Source organism: Bubalus kerabau, chromosome 3, assembly GCF_029407905.1.
Source record: "Bubalus kerabau isolate K-KA32 ecotype Philippines breed swamp buffalo chromosome 3, PCC_UOA_SB_1v2, whole genome shotgun sequence".
NCBI classification, from domain to species: Eukaryota; Metazoa; Chordata; class Mammalia; order Artiodactyla; family Bovidae; genus Bubalus; species Bubalus kerabau.
In genome coordinates, this window is record NC_073626.1 from 179,360,525 (window position 1) to 179,376,600 (window position 16,076).

The 16,076-nt window shown below is 52.4% G+C and overlaps 1 protein-coding gene across 1 annotated transcript; it reads right to left on the reverse strand.

Moving 5' to 3' along the window:
- Positions 1-443: 443 nt before the first annotated feature.
- On the reverse strand, positions 444-15,158 carry THEMIS2 (thymocyte selection associated family member 2). The gene is made up of 6 exons (XM_055573980.1): positions 15,053-15,158; positions 12,446-12,586; positions 9,566-9,976; positions 6,546-7,618; positions 3,134-3,290; positions 444-2,710 (listed from the first exon to the last, which is right to left on the reverse strand). The coding sequence occupies exons 1-6, from the start codon at positions 15,144-15,146 to the stop codon at positions 2,658-2,660; spliced, it is 1,929 nt and encodes a 642-aa protein (XP_055429955.1). The 5' UTR covers positions 15,147-15,158; the 3' UTR covers positions 444-2,657.
- Positions 15,159-16,076: the final 918 nt, after the last annotated feature.

Below are 16,076 nucleotides of genomic sequence, written 5' to 3' on the forward strand. Positions count from 1 at the left end.
GTTTCTGACAGCAAACAACAATGTGGTTGCTCTCTCTGCCCACAGGATACTTCCCACCTGGGGAGCTGTGCAGACGCTTACAAGCCAGTCAGCCAGTGTGCTTATTTGCAAGCGTGTCCATTCCTGTTTCCTAAAAGAACAATGGCTAAAAATAGGTTTAAAAAAATGTATTCATTTGAATATGGAATGCATGATAGAATACTTTCATGGGTGGTGGACTTCTCTTTCTAGTTACCATGCTGACGCCCTCAAATGGGCAAGGGGACAAGAGCAGTGGTTCAGGTTTTTTTTTCTTCTTTTCATTTTGAATTTGACTTAGCAATCAAAAACTGCTTGGTCATTAACCCAGTTAGTGTTTATTCAGTACCTACTGTGTCGGCCCATTTGCCAACTTCCAGGAGTATAAAGCAAGAGACTGGTGTCCCAGGTGTTGCGACTCCACATTCCCCGTAACACAGAGTAGCTGCCCAGTGATAGAGTTCCCTGCCATCTTGGCATTGACATGATCTTACACGAGTTCTGTGGTTCCCGAGCACCACAGAGGCCCTTGGGACTGAGCAGAGGCGGGCCACTCCTCAGCAGAATGAAACCCCAGCCTCTAGAGCTTCTACCTGCTCAGGCCGGGGGAACGTACAGTTTTGGATGTTTGTGGTCACCTGGGACATTGGGTATGCAGTGTTCTCTTGGCATACTGTTGAGACAGCAGAACGGCACTGTGACCCAAGCTCTCAGAAATCCCCAGTGTCATGGCCAAGCCATGAGTCCAGCCTCCTCTCAGGAAGGTCTTTCTAGGTGTACAGGTGGGAAATGTTGAGAGAAATTAAAAACCCTTGATACATTTTTGAGCATGCATCTCCAAGTTACATTCCTTTATTTAACAGTTATTTATATCTGTTACTATGTTAGTTTGTTATGTGTATTACAAAACATTCAAAAATTAAAAATGAAAAAGGATATTAAAAATAAATATAAAGGGATACTAATACAGAACATCACGGTTTGAACTGTGCAGGTCCACTTATACTCAGATTTTTTTCAATAAGTACATACTACACAATCCGCAGTTGGTTGCATCTGTGTATACAGAAGGCCAACTGTAAAGTGATCAGGATTTTTTGACTGTGGGGGTCAGCACGCTCACCCCCTTGTTGCTCCAGGGTCAGCTGTAATTCTTTGGTTTCCCAGTCAGTCATCATGCGCATTCACGCTGGAGATTACTGCCAGGGGGTGGGGGACACTAACCTCACTATAGTACCCTCCCCCCACCCCGTGGTTTATCATGGAGGGAAGACGGCACAAGCACCCTGAGGGTGGTGTCTGCCTCTGGTCCGTTCCCTGCCTGCCCCCGTTGCTCTGGTAAGACATTCACAACGTGGTTTTCAAGCATGTTTTCCTTGTAAGCCCAGCTTTCCCTACTGGGAAATCACTGCCTTTCTCCTCATGGTAGCATTTGGCCACTCAGAAATCCCCTTTTGTGGAAACTGGTGGTCCTCTCCTGTGCCTCCCTTTTGTGACCTTACTCAGTTTGGTGCCAAAATCCAATGCAGACATGAAAGTGAAAACTGTTGCCATTTTGCATGTGCTCCTGACCCCTAGGGGTTCTGTACCCAGGAGGAACTTTTTTTTGCTTACTGCTTTTCCCAGAGTGCTCTATCCTCAGGGTCCGCTGTGTAGTACAAACTGTGTCTGCAGAGGAGGGCATGGGAACTGGCGTGAAGACAAGGATGAATGCTAGGTACTGGAGACTGGCCCAGCAGCAATAGTCACCGTGCAGTGGTCACCTGGAGAGCTCTGTGCTAGGGTGGGGCATGGGTCCAGAGAGCCAGAGGGATGGTAGCAGACAAAGGAAGGACACTGAGGTGTAATGCATAGAATCCAGGAGTGGAAACTGGACCCTCTATTCAGCTCCCACCTCAGCTGGAGACTCCTACCATCTATTTGTCTATCCTGTCCTCTGCTGACAATCCTGCCATTGTCTACCTCAAGAGAGTTGAGAATTTAGGTAGGGCTTGTAAAAAGTCTGGCACATAGATGCAACTTAATAAGTGATCATGATTATCATTCTTCTAGAAGCTCAGATGTAATTTTTATTCTCTGGTTTTGTAAAATAATTATAGTCACCTCTAGCTGTTCATGTGCTGGGTGCTGCAGAGATGAGGAAGACAGTCCTGGTCCCTCAGAGGCTCAGAGCTGGGGATGGGGAGGGGGAGACGAGAGTGGAGCAGGGGTGGTATGTGTCTTAAAAAAACTCTCACTGCAGCGTGTGATCAGGATTGAGTCCCCAGAGGCAGGAGGCACTGTGCTGCCAGCATCCAGGTGGGCAGTCTCTTGGATTCCTTCCTGCACTAACTAGTGGGGCAGCTGGTATTGCAGATGCAGGATTGAGTAGAACCCAGTCGGCTACTTGATACCAAAGCTCTGAGGCTGAGAGAGCCGAATGCAAGATGCTGGGCCCAGAGAAGCCAGCTCTGGGTGGTAGGAACCTGGAACTGAGGGGAGCTGGTGCAGGTTTCCAGTCAGTCCTCAGACAGCCATTCCTCGTGCACAGTCTGATTTCTGAGAGGTCTTGTCCAGGGTCCTCTAAAAGCCTGTAACTGTCAGCTGGTATCTCAGATTCCCTGAGAAGCAGCAGTTAGGACGTAAGGTTCTTCCAGCGCCTAGAGGGTTTTCGAAAACTGCTCAGCTATTTCTTCGTAATCATGTTCATCATCTGCAAAAGAATCCAGGTCAGTAAGGATCTTCGGCCTTAGGTTGCTTCCCATCTTTAGGGCACTTCCACCCCCTGGACAGGGAGGGTTTGGTCTAGATGCTCTAAGGTCCTTGCTAGCCCAGAAGCCACAATTGGTTGTGTCTGCACACTTTGCCAACCTTCCTGTGTGTGTTGGGGAGGGTAGTTGGATGAAGTCATTTTGCTTGCCAGGGCCCTGGAGCCCCTAGGTGAAGGACAGTAAGGATCCTTCAGCCTAAGCTCACCCCATATAAGCCTGTGCATCCAACTAGGACTGCAGAAGGGTCTGCCCAGAGGCAGGGCCCTGCTGAGGGTATGGCTGGTGCCCTCAGAGGCAAAGCAGCAGCAGAAGGGTGTGGGGGAGGGGAGAAGCAAGGATTGGATGAACGGGCTGAGGGAACTCACCTGAATCTTCAGTGATGGGCATAGCGGGCCTGCGGCCCTTCTTGCGGCCAGGAACCTCACTGTATAAATTGGAACTGTCCCGGGTGACCTTCGGCAAGGACTTCGTCTTGAGTTTAGGCAGCAGAGGTGGTTCCTGCAATTCTGAGACTTGAGAGGACTACATGGAAGAAAAAGCAGAAGTCAGCAGGGTCTCAAGAAACAGGGTGGCAGAGTCCACAAAATGCAATTTCCTCCAATTGTTACTTCCTCTGCTCCCCTCTGAACTTCCCTTTCAGAGTAGCACATCTCAGAACACCAGGAGTTTTTGCTACAAGCATTTGAAATGTTCTTTGGCAGGGGAAAAAGGGGGTCAGAATTAGGGATGATGGGATTGGGGGCCAGACAGGAAAATGTCCCTGCATTTTTCCACGGGGATTTGGTCATCGTCCTTCAGATCTGTCGCATTTTTCCACGGGGATTTGGTCATCGTCCTTCAGATCTGTCGCCGAAGGAACAAAATGTAGTCACAAAGCCTCAGAGCAAGAGTGCAGGGCTGAGGAGCGTCCCAGAAGGAAGAGGACTTTTACTGAACCCCTCCCATGTGCTAAACACACCATGTGCCAAACACTGTATGCATGTCAGTCCATTTCACTCTCTGAGGAGCTGTTTGAGTCCCCAGTTGTAGGTAAGGAACCAGGCTCAGTGAAATTGTGCCACACCACACCTCACAAGGGATTTCTGGCCAGGTCAAGCTTGGGGCCCAGAACAGGTCTGTGACCTCTAAAAAGCTGCTGCTCGGGACATCCCTGGTGGTCCAGTGGTTAATAACCCACCTGCTAGTGCAGGGGGCGCGAGTTCGATCCCTGGCCTGGGAGGATCCCACATGCCACAGGGCAACTATGCTTGTGTGCCACAACTACTGAGTCTGTGCTCGAGCCCACGTGCCGCAACGAGATGCCACTGCAGCCACAATGAGAAGAAAGCACACCACGAGAGAAAGCCCACGGCCAGCAATGCAGACCCAGCGCAGCCAAAAAAGAACAAAAGTAAAGCCACCGCTTTTCCCGCCATGCTTTCAAGAGCAAACAGTACAGCGCCCTGGTGAGCAGCAGAGAACACCCGTGCCCGGGGAGGGGAAGTTGCTGGTTCTAGGACAACAAGCAGGGAACGGGCCCAAAGAAACCAAGGCTGGGGCGCAGGTCTCGGCTCTGTACCGCATTCTTTCCAACACTGTCACAGGCCTGCCTGCGTTTCAGATGTCCTAGTCTATTCTTGATGCTTGTCAGAAAACAGCTACCCTACCCGCTGCCCCACAGATAGGAGTCCCTTCTGGGGCTGAGATGGCTCGGGGTCATTTTTCAACTTCCACCACCATCCCACTACCTCCCCACATAGTACAAATACAAGTCTCTCCACATCCCAAGATAATAGGCTTGTTAACAGTTTACAAAGTGCTTTTTATACAACTCATTCTCCCCTACGCCCCAACACCCTTTATCAGCAAAGCATGGCAGGTAGGTGCTCAGGCCATGTGGTTGGACCCAATTTCAACCCCCAGCCTGCCACTTGCCAGCTGTGTGTGTGTGTGCACGCGCGCACGCTTAGTCGCTCAGTCATGTCTAACACTCCGTGACCCTTTTGGCTGTAGCCCTCCAGGCTCCTCTGTCCATGGGATTTTTCAGGCAAGAGTACTGAAGTGGGTTGCCATGCCCTCCTCCAGGGGATCCCCCCAATCTCCCCAAACCAGAGTCTCCTATGTCTCCTGCATGGCAGGTGGGTTCCTTACCTGCTGAGTCATTGGGGAAGCTCTGTGTGATCTGAGGTAAACTCCTTTACCTCTCTGTGCCTCTTGTTTTCTCAACCATAAAAAGAACTGCCAGTGCCCACCTCAGAGGGAGGTCGTTGAGGGCTGGGTGGAGCTGCATATAAGGTGCCTGCCCCAGAGTAAGCACCCAACAAGTGAAAGTGAAAGTGGCTCAGTGGTATCCGACTGTGACCCCATGGACGATACAGTCCACAATACTGGAGTGGGTAGCCTTTCCCCTTCTCCAGGGGATCTTCCCAACCCCGGAATTGAACCGGGGTCTTCTGCATTGCAGGCAGATTCTTTACCAACTGAGGCTAACAAAACCGCACTGAGAATTAGCAACGTTCTCTCAGGCTCACTAGTGAGGAAACGTGCCCAGAGCAGAGGTCCAGGCCGCAGAGTGAGGAAGCTGGGATGTAAACTTCGTGTTTCTGACTCTTTGGTTCTTTCCCCCTTGTTGTGATTCAGTCTGGTTCCATTCAGACTCACTGACAGTGAGTTTTTCTCTGGAGAAAGTTTTTCTCACTTTCTCCACCTGCCTTGGAGTCAGCAGAGCCTGTCCCACAGAACTCTTGTTCTAGCCCCAAAGACCAAATACAACTGATTAAAACTTCGTGACTGGATGTCCCTGGTGGTCCAGTGGTTAAGAATCAGCCTCCAACACAGGGAACGTGGGTTCAATCCCTGGTCCGGGAAGATTCCACAAACTGCGAGATGGCTAAGCCCACACGCCTGGAGCCCATGCTTGGCAACAAAAGAAACCCACACACCACAACTCGAGTAGCCCCTGCCCGCTGCAACTAGATCAAGTGCGCACAGCAGTGAAGACCAAGCGCAGCCAGAAAGAGAAAAAGCGACACAGCCCCCCACCTCCAGGCTACATACAGCATGCAGTGTGAATGCAGACAAGGAACGACTGTCACTGCCCTGGAAGAAATCTAAGCGGAGCCTTGCCCAGGAGTCTGAAAGGAGGAAGAACGTTCCTGGCAAAAAGACTGGCTTGCGTGAAGTGCTGAGGCGGGAATCTTGGCATATCGAGGGAGCATCAGGAGTTGGAGTGTGGGCTGCTGACACGGAAAACAGGCCTGGGAAGGCAAGGCTGAAGTCAGCTCTAAAGGACCCTGGATACCATGTTAAGGGATTCCATCACCCCCAGCAATGGGGAGCCACTGAAGGGTTCAGAAAATGGGGCTGAGGCCCCTCAGCGACCAGGAGAGATGTGGGAGGCCATTCCGGTATCAGTGGGGAGGGGTTGAAGAGGCTGCTCTGACAGTTGGGGTGAAAAATGCTGCAGCGTGAGCTGGGGAGTGACAGCAGGGTTAGCAGAGACAGGAAGAGCCCCGTGAACTTGGAGTCGCAATGCCATGCTCCAGTTCAGGGCCCCTGAACTGTGTAACTTGGGGCGCATCTCAGAGTCTCTGAGACCTCATTTTCTTAACCGTAAAATATGGATAATCACACTGATGTCAGGATGGTCAGGATGGAATAGTGGGTACCTGGTGTGCACATTTATAAACTGTAGGTTCCCTACGACTGGAAGAGAAGTGCGATGCCAAAGAAGGAACAGCAGGACTCGAACGATGCCAACAGAGGGCCCCTCCCTGCCCCCTGGGGTTCTCTTGGTACCTTGACGCCTTTCTCCTTGCTCATCTGCTTCTTCTGCTCACTGAGGCCCTTACTCTTTGGAGGCCTGGGCGGGGGAGCTTGACTCTCGAAGGCTGGTAGCTTCCGCAGGCGATAGTAGAAGGCCTCCGTCAGCTCCTCCACTGTGGCCATGGGGAGGGCCCCAGACGGCTGGCCCGGCAGCTCCCTGACCTCCATGACAGTCAGGTCCAGCCACCGGGGAGGGATCTCAAAGCACATCTCGGGGTCGGAGTCCAGGCTGACCACCAAGAAGGGTTCCAGGATCTTCTCTTCCAGCTGCAGGCCCGGGAAGGAGGGCAGAGGGTCGGCGGGGTGCCTGGGGTCCTTGGCCACCACTTTGACCTCACAGGGCAGTGAGAACTGGGCAGTCAGGTCCTGCAGGCTGTAGCGCCGGGCATCACTCAGCTCCTCCACAAAGCCGCCAGAGAAGTAGAGGGGCAGCAGAATCTGTTCTTGGTCCTCCACTTCTTCATCCTCCCCAGCCTCTTCCTCCCCAGTCTGCTCACCTAGCCGCTGACACACCAAGACATCTATGTCTCTCTCATGTTGCCCAAGGGCCTGGCCAGACCCCAGCACCTCCAGCCTGTCACCCACAGCCAGGGATGCAAACCCCAGGTTCTCCAGCTCATCTCCCTCACAGTCCTTTGTGGCCACGACCCGGAGCGGCTGGCCCGGCTGGAGAGCACCCAGGAGGTCGTAGGCCGTGGGGAACTCTCTCGGCCGCCGCCGCAGCTTGCCCCGGTAGGCCCCGGAGATCATGAAGTGTCTGGGCACCTTCCGGCCCCTGGTCGAGGCCAGGAATCGCCAGGGCGGTGAAGCCACGCCATGGAGGCAGAGCCTCTGGCCCTTCTGTAAGGAGCTCAGCCACGGGCTGAGGAAGTTAGGGGACCCCTGCGGAACTTCCAGGATCTCTGTGGCCAGGGGGAAGGGGCCTCCCCGGGCCAGGGCCTCGCTCAGCAGCAGCGGTTGTATGAAGTGAATGTGCTGCGAGGAGGTGGTGACGTCCTCCACGTCGACCTCCAGGGTGGAGGGGATCTTGACGATGGTCCTGCGCACTGTGGAGGGGAGAAGTCAGCCCGGGCCCACGCCCTCCTCCCCTCAGAGGTCTGGGTCTGCTGACCTGCCTGTCTCCGTCTTTTCCTTCCTACCAACATTTTCCTATTGTGCCAGCTTCTTCGCCCACTCCTTTCCTTCTACCTCTTTTAAAAAACTTATTATAGGGACTTCCCTGGTGGCCCAGTGGTTAAGACTTCACCTTCCAATACAGGGGGGTGTACGTTTGACCCCTGGTCGGGGAACTAAGACCCCTACATGCATGCCTAGTGGCCAAGAAAACCAAAACATAAAGCAGAAGCAATATTGTAACCAATTCAATAAAGACTTTTTAAATGGTCTACATTAAAAAAAAAAAAACTCTTTAAAAATTAATAAAAAGTTATTATAGAAAGTTTTAAATGTTTACAAAAGTAGAATAGTATTGTGAACCCTTATGTGCCTGTCACCCAGCTTCAACATTTAAACCCGTGGCTCATCTTCTTTCATTTATACCCCCATCTATCCATTCCCCCTCCACTGGGTTACTTTGAATCAGAATAATTATATCTTGCCATCTGTGACCATTTCAGTGTGTATTGCTAAAAAAGGGATAATTAAAATTTTAATAATAACTAGGCAATGCTCACATAGAAATAATAATTTGGTAATTCCTTAATATCACTGACTATCCAGTCAGTTAACTTTTAAAATTTTAATTGAATTTTTAAGATAATTGTGTATAATTAAATATATCAAATTGTATATATTCAAATTTTATATAATTTCAATATAATTTTGAATATAAGCTGTCTTTCCAAATCCTTTCTGGATTTGAATAGATAAAGTCAAATCAAGAAAAACACTGACTGCATGGCTTTGGATAACATCCTGCCCTGGTGCTCAAAGTGCCAAGTGCATAAACTCTAAGAGAATGAGGAAAACTGGCCTACCCACTGTGTTGTGTGAGTCGTACCACATGGAAGTCAGAACAGGGAATGTTCCCATTTTGCAGATGAGAACACTGAGACTCCGAAGAGTGGTGGTGACTTCCCTCAGGTCACATGGTTGGGATTTTTGCTCTGTGCGAGACGAGCTGATAACTGGTTGAAGCTGGGAGATGGGCAGATGTGGGCTCATTATATATATATATATATATATATATATATATTTTTTTTTTTTTTTTTTTTTTTTCCTTTAGAATGTTTTCTAGATTACCTGAGCTGCCTTATTCTTCAGGGCAGCCAACTCGTTATTTAAAAAATACAAAAACAAACTAGTAAACAAAGCATAGGTTGTTTCTTAAGACAGTCCTCAGTGAGGCTTCTGGTAGCATCCAAAGCAGGGTTGATGAGGCAGGGGTCTGCCCAGTTTGGAGGCCAAGCCTGAGTGGAAGTAGAAGAATGGGGTGGGAGTGCCCTGGGAACCTCAACAGATACACCCATTCTTCTACCTTTGCTCCAGCGTGGCTGCCAACCAGCCAGACCTGGCAGGTTCTGCCTCTGCTTCACCAACCCTGTGTGTGCAGCCACCAGCCCGCCTAAGAAGTGACCTATGAAACAGCCAGGGGACTCAGCCAGACAGTGCCTTCCCATACAGGAGGCCCTTCACCAACAATCCTGCCCTCCCCAGAAACAGGAAAATACATTTCTCCAGAGCAAAGGCTCAAGGTTTCACTTGGTAACACTGTTTCTTTCTCCTAGCAGTGGACAAGCGCACAACCCAACTGTTGCCCAATTTTATAAACTATATGGGATCTCACTCAAGTTACCCTGTTTTCCTATCTCCTTTTGCACCCAACTTCCACTGCTGGGGAATCTTTACTCCGTTACATTGTATATACCAGGTAAACCACCCAGAATCCCTGGTTTATCCATAGGGAGGGGGGGCATCGTCCATCAAAGCAACTCCCCTGGGACCCCTCTGTCCCTCCCGCCTCCCACGCCCATCCTCCTGCCCAGGGAACTCACAGTGCATGATGGCTTCGACCTCATACTGGGGCTTCAAGGTCAGGGAGCGCCAGGGGAAGGCGGAGCAGGTGAGAAGGGTGTCCCTCACGGTGGGGTCCTGCAGCACCTGGAGCAGGGTCCGAGGGGGCCCAGGCTCCAGTTTCCAGAAGGGCCCCTGCTGGGACAAGGGCAGGTGCAGAAAGACCTGCTGGGCCCCGGAGTCCAGCACGCAGCGGGCACAGCAGGCCCCCTGGTGCATCTCCACAGCCTCCAGCTTGAGGGGCTGCTCTTGAGGCACCACCCTGGCCTTGGTGGCGATTCTGTGGGTCGACATGAAGCGGATGGGCAGTGACTTGGAGCTCTGGGTTGCAGCATAGACCAGCTCTTCCAGGGTTCCATAGCTCTGGGGGCCGGTGAGGGAGCTGAAGAGGCCTGTGGGGGCACAGCAGGGGGTGTCAGGGTGGGGCAGGCTTTTGCTCAGCCTAGGGCTGCGAACCCCACACCCAGGTCTGGCTGCAGAGAACCAGGCAGAATCCCAAGGACAGGGGTCAAAGGTGGGCCAGTGTTGGCATATCCGGGCTGCAGGGCTGAGGGACTAGAGGCAGCAAGTAACCATTTGCGAATGGACAGCAAGGGGCAGGGCTGGGGACGGTTCCTTCCAACACAGACACAGAGGGATTGTCACCAGAGACAGAACAGGACAGACACGCTGACTGCCACATTTTCCCACCTCCCAGCCCCTCCTGCCTCTAAAGTTTTCCATCTTTGCCCCCAGACACCTTAGCACTGCTCTGTTTCCACACACCAGCTCCCGTCACCCTGTCCTGGTTGGGCGAGCGCCATTGTCCCTCCCAAACTAGAAACCCAAGAGCTACTGGCCAATGACCTCTGACCACCCCTTTCCCCTTCCTCCCGACGCCCTGTCCATTCTTCTGCTACCAGACTGGCCTAAGATACCCCATGTCTGGAGGTAATATCACTTCTACGTTTTCCTGCCGAAACCCTCCACACAAATCTATTCAAGGAAACACCACACAAACTCGGTCTGAAGGACATTCTGCAAAAGTACTGATCTGGACTGTTCAAAAAACGTTGATATCAAGGCAAAGGCAGGCGGAGGAACTATTTCAGCCTGAAGGAGACTAAAGGAGGCCAAACTGAATGTCATGTGTGATCTGGGGCTGGATTCTGAATCAAGGCAAACACCAGGCTATCAAGGATATATTATAGGGCAGCTGGTGAAATTTGAATACAGACTGTGGGCTAGACAGTAGTATTGTATCAATACTGGATTTTCTGAATTTAATCACTCAACTACAGCTTTGTGAGTGAACACCTTTGTTTTCTAGGAGATACACTGAATTAGGAGTAATATTTAGATGTAATGGGGCATCATGTCTGTAACTTACTCTCAAATGGTTCGGAAAAAGATACATATATATATACATACACACAGATAGATGTATAAAAAGATTATATATATACACACATATATAGTAATATATGTTCATATGTATGTATATGTATATATAATATACAGAGAAAACAAATGTAACAAAATGCTTAATAATTGGTGAATATGGATAAACAGTATATAAGAATTCTAGAAAGTCTTCTGTAAGTCTGAAATTATTTCAAGTTTTTAAAAAATCCTCAAAATAGAAAACAAAACATATCACTTCCCTTTTTAAAACCCTCTTTGGCTAGTTAATGCCTTCAAAATAAAGACTGAAATGGATCAGTGCCACACACAAGCCTCCGCCAGTGGTCTGGCTTCCACTCACCTCCCCACCTCTTGTTCCTCACCTGGAACCCAAGCCCTCACCAGGCCCCTGATAGACCTGATGCCCCGTTATATCTAAATATTACTCCTAATATTTGGTGCATCTCCTAAGAAACAAAAACATTCACTCACAAAACTGTACTTCAGGGATTAAAATCAGGAAAGCATACTGAGAACAAGCCCTCAGAGGGCACCTGCTCTGAGCCCAGTCCTGTTCTAAGCGCATCATATGTGGCAACTCATTTAATGCTCACATCAACCTTGTTGCTCAGTCGTTCAGTCGTGTCCGACTCTTTGAGACCCCATGGACTGCAGCACGCCAGGCTTCCCTGTCTTTGACTGTCTCCTGAAGTTTGCTCAAACTCATGTCCATTGAGTAAGTGATGCCATCAATCCTGACTCCCTCATGACAGAAGATGGAGCAGAGGCAGAGAGACCATGGGAACTCAGCACAGCCACAGCTAGTAGCCGGCAGACCTGGGAATTCCTGCCCAGGCTGCTGGTTTTAGCGTCTGGGCCTGTGGTCCACCACGCCGCACGCCTCCTGCAGTGACTGTGCTATGTGAACATGCCACTCCCTCTAGCTGGGATCCTTGGTCCAGCTCAGGCGCCACCTCCCCCAGGAAGCCCGCACAGACCTCTGAGGCAGGCCCCTCACACCCAGAGCCCTCTCTAAACGGGTGCCTACCTCTGCTGTCCTCCTACCTGCCATCCTGGAAGCTCCCCACTGGAGGAGGCTGTATCTGATTCATCCTGAGCACACACCCCCCAGCCCCTAGCACAAGGCCTGGTGAGCAGCAAGAGTCAATACATGTTTGGTGAGTGGATGTGGGAATGAAGACAAAAACAGGCACGTGGTCAAAGACACAAAACAGGAAAAGTCCCCGCCAAGAGGCAGACGTCATCAGAGATGGACAAGGAGAGCACACAGCCACGCCGGCTGAGGGCACCGTCAGAGCACTCAGGGGTCATCTGCGCCTCGGGGCTGGGTGGCAGTGGGTGTGAGGGCCGTGGGGGCCAACCCAGAGGGCTGGGGGTTTGTGTGGGGGGTCCAGTGGGTCCGAGAGTGTGCCTGGAGGGTTCCGGGGCACTCAGGGAGGCAGAGGTGCCCGGCTTACCCTGGAAATTGGGAGCGAGCTCGGTGGTCTGGCCTGTCCCTGGGTTCTCACAGACCACCTTTTGGAGGCGAACATGGGTGACCTTGATCAAGTCTCCTGTGGAGAGGCAGCACTCGTTCCCAGAGATCTCATAGATGGAGCCTGCGGAGACACAGCAAGCTCAGTTTCGCCCATTCAGCAAATGCTAGTCACTGGGGGCCAGGGCTCTGTTCCCCCAAGACGTCACTCACCACACCTTGGCCCTCATTGTTCCCACCACCTGGAATGCCCTTCCCTGTCTTCCCTGCCCAGCACCCACAGGCTCAGCTGTCCTCAGGCAGCATCGATGCCACTTTGCCTGCGTTTAGCACTGACTGTACCCCTCTGTGGTCACAACCGCCAGCCTCTGGAACTTAACTCATACAGCAGGACTGATCCAGCTCACCTAGCACAGGCCCAGCCTCGACAGGGTGTGTAAGTCATGAATGAATAAACCACCCATAAATCCCAATTCCCTCATTGCATACTAAGTCGCTTCAGTCGTGTCCAACCCTTTGGGACCCTATGGACTGTTAGCCCGCCAGGCTCCTCTGTCCATGAGATTCTCCAAGCAAGAAAACTGGAGTGGGTTGCCATGCCCTCCTCCAGGGGATCTTCCCCACCCAGGGATCGAACTCAGGTCTCCTGCATTGCAGGTGGATTCTTTACCATCTGAGTCACTAGAGAAGTCCAATTGCCTTATTAGACAGCTGCAAAGTCAAGCCCAGAGAGGCTCTGAGATCACACACAGCCAAACACCCACCCTGGCACTTTCTTCTTCAAATGACTTGTTTTTAAAGGAAGCACAGGAGAGAATGGCAGGCCACTGAGAGGGTGGGCCCTGTAGGCAGGGTTCCGGGTCCCCACTTTCAAGCACAGTAGCCCCACGTTTCCTGGTTTCAAGAGCTTAAAGCCGCATCCAGAACATGGAAGGTGCTCGATAAAGATCTCTCCACTCGGGCAGTGCATAGGCCCCCACCCCGCCATCCTGCTGAAGGAAGGACAGACACTGCAGGTGGGCAAACCTCGAGGCCACCTGACTCTACCTCACACCAAGGGCAGCCCCAGCAGGGCCCGAAAAACCAATGAAAACCCCATCCCACCCCAGGAAAATACACTCAGGCTCCAACACACAGTTCAGGCTCCAGACCCTCGGGGCTGGTAAGAACAGCCTTGGTGCTCGAGATGGACTCGATGCCCGCTGCTGTGCCCAGTACTGCAGGGGTATCACCGTGCTCAAGACCCATGACTGTCCTTGGAGGGAAGGACTTTCTTCCTATATAAGGACTTACCAAGACTAGGCAAGGATGAATGGGCAGCCCAAGATGATCAGGTAATCAAAGGCATTACCAGGACTCAGGCCCCGATGTCTGCCTCCAACCTGGGGCTCCGAACCACGCAGCGATCAGAGCCACCTGTCCCACCAGGATCACCATCGGCCCTTCTCCAGCTCACCCCCACCCCCACGCTGTCACCCTGTCCGGTTCTTTTCTTACTTCCTCCACTTCCCGCCTCCCAGGGTGGGGCTGGGGAAGCAGAATGAGGAAACGCAAACATTGTGACACAGTGTGTGTGTGAGGGGGGAGTCCAGAGGAGAGCAAACAGCACAGATGCCTGCAGGAAGCCCCCAGAGACAGGAAGAGTGAGATTTGAACCCAGATCCCTCAGATTCCCAAACGGGCCTGGCGGCGGGTCCTGCCCCGGGGGCCCTCCAGGTGTCTCACCCTTGATCTGTGACCCCAACTTGGAGCCTCAGAACGCTTTCCTGTGCGGACCAGGAGCAGGTTGAAGGAACAGGATGGGTCAGGGCACTCAGGCGGAGTTTGCTCTCTAAGGAAGGAGCCTCCCCCACCCCACCCAGACTCTCGCTTCCCTCTCTCCGCCGCCTCCTCCTTCCCCACTCAGCCGCCCACAGTTCCTCCCGCCCGCCCCCGCTCAGAGCTGCCACCTCTCTCTTCACCTTCACGGCCTGTCAGTTCTTCCCCTCTAGATCTTTGAGGCAATGACTACTGAGGAAGCCCCAGCTGTGCGCCACCCCTGTGAACCAGGCGGGCTGCGGCCAGGTGGGCAAATGTGCGGGCGTGCAAGGAGCCAGGAGGGCTGCCCGGAGGAGGAGTCATTTCAGCTGCAAACGGAAGAGCTTGTCGAATCAAGTACTGCCCAATGCCGAGCAGAGGGGCAAAGGCGGGACTAGAGGGACGGAAGAATAGGACATGTAGACAGGTGTCAAGGTGGGGCAGCGAAGGGTACACGGAAGGGAGGGCTGACCTGGCGTTTCAGAATCATCAAGCAACAGCTCCGCGTCGCGAGCGCCTGAGTGCTGAGACCCCGCACGGTCGGACCTCCTGCAATGCGCCCGACGGTTCCATCCCGCTTGGCTCGGTTCCACTCACCTGAGTATCTGAGCTCAGTGACTTCCCATCGCCACCCTGAGAGGCAATCAGCGACCCCCCACCCCCAATTCCACGGAGGCAAAAGCCGTGGCCCGGAGAAGTTGGGGCGCAGGCCCCAGGTTTCCAACGTCCCGGTCGGGAGAAGGCGGTCCGCGACGGGGCCGTGAGGTCGGAGGGGTCTCGGCCCTTCACTCACCCTGGAAGTAGACCCCCGAGCAGACCCGCAGCACACGCGGGAGGGAGGCGGGGTCCAGGGCGCACACGAAGTCCTGCAGCGACACCGGCTCCATGGCCCTTGCGGCTCGCTGGACGCGGACTGAGCTGCCTCCGTGCGGTCCAGCCCGGCCCGGCCCAGCGGGGCGGGGTGGGCCGGAGGCCCCGCCCAGGGGCGTTCCAGGGCGCCCACCCTTCCCCTGCTGGCCCTAGTTCCCGGGTCTCTACACGGGGGTTGCAGTACCCACCTCGCACACTCGTGGCGCTATTGTAGAAGGTCAAGACCAGGACCTGACACCGGGGAGTTCAGTTTCAGTTCAGTCGCTCAGACGTGTCTCTTTGCGACCCCATGGACTGCAGCACGCCAGGCTTCCCTGTCCATTACCAACCCCCGGAGCTTACTCAAACTCATGTCCATTGCGTCCGTGATGCCATCCAACCATCTCATCCTCTGTCGTCCCCTTCTCCTCCACCTTCAATCTTTCCCAGCATCAGTGTCTTTGCAAATGAGTCAGTTTTTCACATCAGGTGGCCAAAGTACTGGAGTTTCAGCTTCAACATCAGTCCTTCCAATAAACATTCAGGACTGATTTCCTTTAGGATGGACTGGTTGGATCTCCTTGCAGTCCAAGGGACTCTCAAGAGTCTTCTCCAACACCACAGTTCAAAAGCATCAATTCTTCTGCACTCAGCTTTCTTTATACTCCAATTCTCACATCCATACATGACTACTGGAAATACGATAGCTTTGACTAGAGGGGCTCTTGTCGGTAAAGTAATGTTTCTGCTTTTTAATGTGCTGTCTAGGTTAGTCATAGCTTTTCTTCCAAGGAACGTCTTTTAATTTCATGGCTTCAGTCACCATCTGCAGTGATTTTGGAGCCCCAAAAATAAAGTCTCTCACATATCCATTGTTTCCCCATCTATTTGCCATGAAGTGATGGGGCTGGATGCCATAATCTTAGTTTTCTGAATGTTGAGTTTTAAGCCAACTTTTTCACTCCCCT

What these genes read in the sequence shown, in the direction of transcription:
- THEMIS2 (XM_055573980.1), bottom strand. Translation starts at nt 15,146, where the DNA reads ATGGAGCCGGTGTCGCTGCAGGACTTCGTGTGCGCCCTGGACCCCGCC. An exon ending in GGTCGAAGCCATCATGCACT is followed by an intron (nt 7,619 to 9,565) that starts GTGAGTTCCCTG and finishes TCCCCTCCACAG; the next exon opens with TGCGCAGGACCATCGTCAAG. An exon ending in GCCCATCACTGAAGATTCAG is followed by an intron (nt 2,711 to 3,133) that starts GTGAGTTCCCTC and finishes ATTCTTTTGCAG; the next exon opens with ATGATGAACATGATTACGAA.